Source organism: Dasypus novemcinctus, chromosome 17, assembly GCF_030445035.2.
Source record: "Dasypus novemcinctus isolate mDasNov1 chromosome 17, mDasNov1.1.hap2, whole genome shotgun sequence".
NCBI lineage: Eukaryota > Metazoa > Chordata > Mammalia > Cingulata > Dasypodidae > Dasypus > Dasypus novemcinctus.
Window position 1 is genome coordinate 78,669,671 of NC_080689.1, and position 6,705 is coordinate 78,676,375.

Sequence of the window (6,705 nt, forward strand, 5' to 3'; positions counted from 1 at the left end):
CCAATCATGGGACACTGAGGGGCAGAGTCGGTCTCTCCCCCCCGCTCCCTCTCTGTCTCCCCACCTCTCCCCCTCTCCTTCTCCTTTAGTAAATAAAAACTTTGCAATGTGAGCATAAATGCTAATAAATAAATAAATAAAAGGACCATGCCTTTTTTTCTGCAAATACTACTGCAGATGCATAGCTCCCTTACAGGAAGACACTCAGAGCCTTGCAAGACCTTGCCAAGAATAGCAGATGATAATTACAGCCTTCTTACCACATCTGCTTCCCATGAGAAATGGAAAAGTCATGGTATCAGTCTGAAGCACATAAACGGGTTTCCCAGAGGTGTCCCCCTTTAGACATCCTGGTGGGGTACAAAAAGTGTAAGATTTGAGTAGCAAGTCATCTGGCCTCTCAGAGCCTCCATGCTCTGCTTTCTAAACTGTGAGTAGTAACAGCAATTCACAGAGTGGTTTCTCGAATGACCTGATGAGAGTGTGGGACTCCGCATGGCTGCCACCGCCGAGGCCCTTCTCCACCTCTCACCTTTGAACTCTGGGTGTCTTTCAGTTGCTCTCTCCAGAGGATGGCGTTCTCGTTCACGGGATGTTCATGGATGCTTCTCGATGGGACGATAAGGAAATGATTATAGAAGACGCGCTGCCTGGACAGATGAATCCAGAGCTGCCGGTGGTGCACTTCGAACCTCAGCAAAATTATGAGCCCAGCCCGACACTTTACCACTCCCCACTTTACAAAACAGGGGCCCGGGCAGGGACCCTCTCAACCACAGGTGAGGAGGATCTAAATTAATTTAGCGTAAAAAACAACCAAGTACAAACTACAAAGTACACTTAGTGTGTATGAGCAAAAGGAGATCTGGGGCTGGTTAACTAGATTTCCAATGAGGTTACAACACATTAGCTTTCTCGGATCTGGAAAGGGCAAACCTCGACGGAGCAGTCAGCGTCTCTGGCACTGTGCACCCCAGCTAGGGACCTTGGGGAGACCCTCGGGGAGCCGCTCTATGTGGAAAGCTCCTCTAATTCTTACTGTAGAGGTGAGGCAATGATGGTATTGATAGAACCAATTTTAAAATGCAGCAAATACCATTCATATGGGTAAAATGCTAGAAGCTTTGAGTATAGTCAAAATTGAGATGAAGGTGCTTACTCTAACTCCTGCATTTCAACATTATCCAGAAAGCCCTAGACAAGGAGTAAAGTTAGGCATGCAAATTTGGAAAGAAGAGACAAAATGGTTATTTGCTGACATAATTGATTACGTGGAAAACTCAAGAGAATCTACAGAAATGTGCTAGCAATAAAAAGTTCAACAGGACTGACCAATATATAAAAGTCACCAGAACCCCTATATTGTACCAAAAGCAAAGAGAAAATGGAACTGGCATAAAAGGTCCCATTCCAAGAACACAAAATCAATAGGGATGCTAGGACTAAATCTAACAAAACCAAGAAAGATATTTTTGGAGGACTTTGTAAAATGTTACTGAAGGTTAGAAAGTAAGACTTGAATAAATGAGGGCACTATATATTATGTTTCTGCAGGGGAAAATTCAATGTGGTAAAGATGCCAATTCTCCCCAAATTAATCTATGAATTTAAAGTGTTCTTAGTAATTTAAATAGAATTTTTGGTGAAATTTATTCCAAAATTCATATGAAATAATGGACAAAGAACAGCAAGAATTTTTTTAAAGAAAATAAAATAAGAGGATCTAATTCTAATGAATATTAAAATGAAATTAATCAAGATGGCATTGAACTGGCTCAAGATGCAAGAAATAAAGCAAATGCACTAGAGAGAGTGCCCAGAAACCCACCGTGCTTATATGGGACTTGGCGTATAATAGCAGTATCATTTAAAATCAAAAAAGAGCAGATTACAATTGTTACAATAACAATTGTTTATAATAAATTTAGACCCTTATCTCACACTATTATAATACTTGGATAAATTAAATCACAGATGGATTCCATAGACGTAATCATCATAAACTTTAAAATTATTAACCCCTATTGAAAGAGTGATTCCAACAATACCCATCATTGGCTGCTAACATTCCAGAAAGAACAACAACCAGACATGAGGTGCTTCCTGGTAGAAGTACACACCACTTCTACCAGGTACACACCTGGTAGAAGTATCTTGCCAAAAAGCTCATACTTGAAGGTGATCATATCTGTAGATCTAATCACCCCTTTACGGTGTAGGAGGACATGTTTAAAATCACCCCAGGGATGTGGTCAGCAAAATAGAGCCTCCAGACAATCCAGACTCTAAGGACAAACAGCCTGGTTTGCCTCAACAAATAGATTTCAAGAAAGTGGCAAAAAGAGCAGAGAGGAAACCTACTAATTAAAAGAGACTTAAGGGAAGCAGATGTGGCTCAAGCAATTGGGCTCCCATCTATCATATAGGAGGTCCAGGGTTTGATACCCAGGGCCTCCTGGTGAAGGCAAGCTGGCCTTTGTGGTGAGCTGGCCCATGCAGAGTGCTGGTCCACGCAGAAGTGCTGGCCCACACGGAGAGCTGGTGCCACAAGATGGCACAACAAAAAGAGACACAGATGAGAGATAATAAGAGATGCAGCAGACCAGGGAGCTGAGGTGGTGCAAGAGAATGATTGCTTCTTTCCCACTCCAGAAGGTCCTGGGATCGGTTCCCAGAGTCACCTAATGAGAATACAAGCAGACACAGAAGAATACACAGCGAATGGACACAGAGAGCAGACAATGGAGGGAGGGGGGAGAGATAAATTTTTTAAAAAGAAATTTAAGAGAGAAATCCCTGTTTGCCAGGGATGGAGCTTGTGCGTATCCTGAATCAAAGTAACTGTTAAAATACACATACACATACACATATATATCTGTTTATGTACCCCCACACAAACTAATTTGGGAAACTTGAACTATGACTGGATATTTGTTGATAATAAGAAATTATCACTTTCTGAAATATGCAAATGGCTTTGTGGTTATGTTTTTTAATTCATGATCTAGAGCTCTATATATTAAAACATTAACAGATAAAATGATAGGCTGTCTAGAAATGCTTCCTCTGGGAGGAACATGGGGAAATGGATAGGATTGGGATGGGGAACAAAATGAAATTCAATTTTTTCTATGTTTTAATTTTGCCATTAAAAGAAAAAATAATGATGATAAAACCTTAATGATAATCCTGGATCATAATTCAGTGCATTCTTAAAATTTCTCAATGAGTATGGTTTTTTTCATTTAAAGTGAGGAAAGGATACTATTTTTTTTAATTAATTGGTGTAATGCCTGGGTTTTTTGTTAATTTTTTTAAAGGAAAGAGCTAATATTGCAACAGAAACACAGGGTTATAGGCCTCACTGGAGAGGGATCCTGGTAACTGGCAGAGAACTATCAAGAGGCCATGAGCTGAAGGCCTGAATCTAAAGAGAAGTAGACTAGACAGGGGTCACCCCCCAGCCCTGGCTGACGTTGGCTTCAGTTCATTCCAGGAGGAAGGAGGGAAGGGCAGGGGGGCAGGGCGCTTCTCAGCCAGGCCAGCTTCTGCTTTGGTCATCTCGCACCCCCGCCACGTGTCCGGAGTCCAGGTTAAAAAACAGCTGGCACCCGGGTCAGAACTCATTCCGGGTTTCCAGAGAACTCTGATCTCCGATCTGAAGTCCCTTGTTAGCTGTATCGGTGTAAGAGATGATGATGCAGTCAGTTTTCACATCAGCGCATGCTAGCAGAGGCCTGGATCACTCTCGGGTGCAAATGTGCACCCGCCCCGGAGCTAGTCCAGCTAGGAGCAGTGACAGGCCGCGTCCTGCCCATAGGTGTGGGCCTGCCTCTTACCTGGCTTGATCGCTCCAAGGCCCAAGCGTCCCTGCCAGGCGGGTTCTATGCACACCAAGCACCATTGCCCCTTGGGGGTCAGGAATACAGTCTTTATCCTATACCCTTTTCTGCACACACATGCGAGTGTGCACACAGTTACCCCCGGGCCTCCCTCTAACCATTCTACTTCCCTTCCCAAGAAGCAGCCCACCCCTAATTCCTTTCAACCGCTTTCCTCTGGAGTAACATCTGTAGGCTTGGTTTGCAGCCACTAGACCACAGGGCCTCTGGCGGCGCAGCCCACACACAGCCCTCCAGGACTGCATGTGTGACGTGGGGGCCACGCCCACCCCGTCCCCACCGTCCCCCTCCCATATCCAGCTGCTGAGTTATCTTAGCACTTCACCATGAAGCCATTAGGAAGCAGTGGTGATGGCAGTTGCTGCAGGCAGGGAGGCAGAATAAGAGGTATAATATTGGGGCATTTTCAGGACTTGGAGTTGTCCTCAATGATATTTCAAGGGCAGATGCAGGACATCATATACCCTTCCATAACCCACTGAATGGACTGGGGGAGAGTGTGAACTACAACATCAACTATAATCCATGCTGTGTAACTATGCTCCAAAATGTATTCATCAAATGCAATGAATGTACCACACTAATGAAAGAAGTTGTCGATGTGGGAGGAGTGGGGGGCGTGGGGAGTAAGGTATGTGGAAACCTCTTATATTTTTTAACGTAACATTTTGTGTGATCTATGTGTCTTTAAAAAAAAAAAGGAAGATTAAAAAAAGAAAAAAGCAGTGGTGAAAGAAACAATTTTAAAAGGCGGCCGAGTTCCTTCTGGCCAGGAGCAAGTTTATTCTGCTTAAGTCAGCAATAATGGCTCCAAGAGTTTGTTGATTCCCCAGAGTGCTTCTACAGACCTGGAGGAGGCCCCAGAGCCCCAGGACTCGTTGCCCAAATGGCATGTCTGCCCCGAGGAAGCCTGGAAGTCATAGAGATCGGGCTGTGAGCAAGTGGCAGGTGCTTAGGCCCTTGAGCTACATTCCGGGGCCCCATAAACCCAGGAGAAGTCCATATGAAGACTGACCCGGTTACTTTCCCTTGCATTTGGGGTAGTGGCACTGGGAGGCCTGTCCCTTGAGCACTGGCTGTAAACAGGGCCCCTGCCCAGCACCATTCAGGGAAGGGCATATGAAGGTAAAGACAGGGGCATGGAGGCATTCTCTGCTGGGGACACCACCAGCCTTCCCCAGCGTCCACGCAGATCAGTGCCGCTTGACTGCAAGGCCAGAAGTAACACCTTCCGTTTTGAGGGTAGGACCCTCTTTTTCTCACCCCTTCACACAGGTCCTCACTGAGGAAACTGCAAAAGTGACTTCTTAGGTTGGATGTCCCAGAACTGAGGGTAGAACACTGCATTCACTCATCTCAGGGGCTCCGGTGCTGAGCACTTCCGGGTAGAACAAAGGGTAGCTGGATGGCTGGATGGGCGGGTGACCGGGTGGATGGATGATGGATGGATGGATGGAAGGATGAATGGGTGGATAGATGGATGGATGATGGATGGATGGATGGATGGGTGGGTAGGTGGGCTGGTGGATTGGTGAGTGGGGGGATGCATGGCTGTCTGTCTGGTTGAATTGGTGGATGGACAAATGGGTGAATAAATGGACACATGCCTACCAGCTGCATCCCCTGGGTCCCCCTGAGAGCCCAGGACTAGACGCTGGTCCAGCGCTCCCGGAGTCAGACTACAGAGAACTAGAAACATAGCTCCTATAGTTACACAAAGTCTAAGCTGGGCAGGCCCTGAAGGATCATTTGTTCTAACATTTCCATTTTGTAGAGCATAAAACTGAAAAACTGTAGACTAAATTTGCCCAGCATTGTCAGAGGCAGAGTCAAGTCTGGAACCCAGGAGTCTCGACTCCCAGTATGCTTTTTGTGTGGTGGGGAGAAATTATCCCTTAAAGTAACAATCTTATTTTCTCTGTACCCATAATTAGGTCATTCAACCAACTTTGTGGTGACTGTCCTTCTACCCTCCAAGCGGTCCAAAGACTACTGGATTGCCAAGGGGTCGGCGTTGCTCTGCCAGCTGAGCGAGTGAAACTGCATCCTTGGGGCTAAGAAAGAACCCTCCAGAGATTTGCCTGACGCAGGGGGGGGGGGACGTCTGTGTCATTTGTGTGTGAGCAAAACAGTGTTACTTGGATTAACCTAAAGGGTAGAAAGTGTGGTTTTTATTTCTCTTATAACCTAAAATAAAGTGAATTGTTCTTTCTGTTGGAAATCCAACTCTGATGTGAAAGTAGTGGGCCCAGCACCCACCTGCTAATCTGTTCCTCTACCCCAAGGGGCACCACGCGGCTCCCCTCAGAAGCCTGCCGGGGTCTGGGAAGGCATGCCCTTGCCTTACAGCCCCTCCTTCAGGCTAGGATGAAGGGCCTGGTGCACCCCCCGGTCACGTGGCTCCAGGTGCTTCTAGACCAGGTGAAGGCTCAGGGCCCACGAGGGGGAGGCTGGTGCAGTGACAGCAACAGCTGGTTGCACAAATGAGCAGGCTTGGTGAGCTCTTGGCCCTCGGTGCCCGTGCCCCGCTCGGAAGACCCTGTGCTTTCCCAGAAGCGCAGGGGGCTCTGCCCAACGGCAGGGGGAGCTTTCCCCCTCCACTTGAGAATGAGCCTGTGTGGAAAACCTGGCCAAGTACCCCCTGGTGCATCTGAGCTCCTGCCACCTCGAATGCAGCAGTTGCTGGGTGTGTGGGAAGGTGAAGCGGCCATGTGACAAACCACTTCCTGCCATCCTGTGAGCAAGGGGTCTGTCTGCATCTGGGAGCCCCCAACCAGGACGTGGGCCCCTGGAGAAAGCCACA

General features: G+C 46.8%; 1 protein-coding gene across 1 annotated transcript in view; it reads left to right on the forward strand.

Moving 5' to 3' along the window:
• Positions 1–6,123, forward strand: part of DNAH6 (dynein axonemal heavy chain 6) — a 320,342-nt gene extending 314,219 nt beyond the window's left edge. Inside the window, exons 76-77 of the mRNA XM_058278997.2 lie at positions 557–779; positions 5,837–6,123. Of these exons, the coding sequence (XP_058134980.1) occupies positions 557–779; positions 5,837–5,940 (327 nt within the window). The 3' untranslated portion in view covers positions 5,941–6,123. The remainder of the gene's footprint in view (positions 1–556; positions 780–5,836) is intronic.
• Positions 6,124–6,705: the final 582 nt, after the last annotated feature.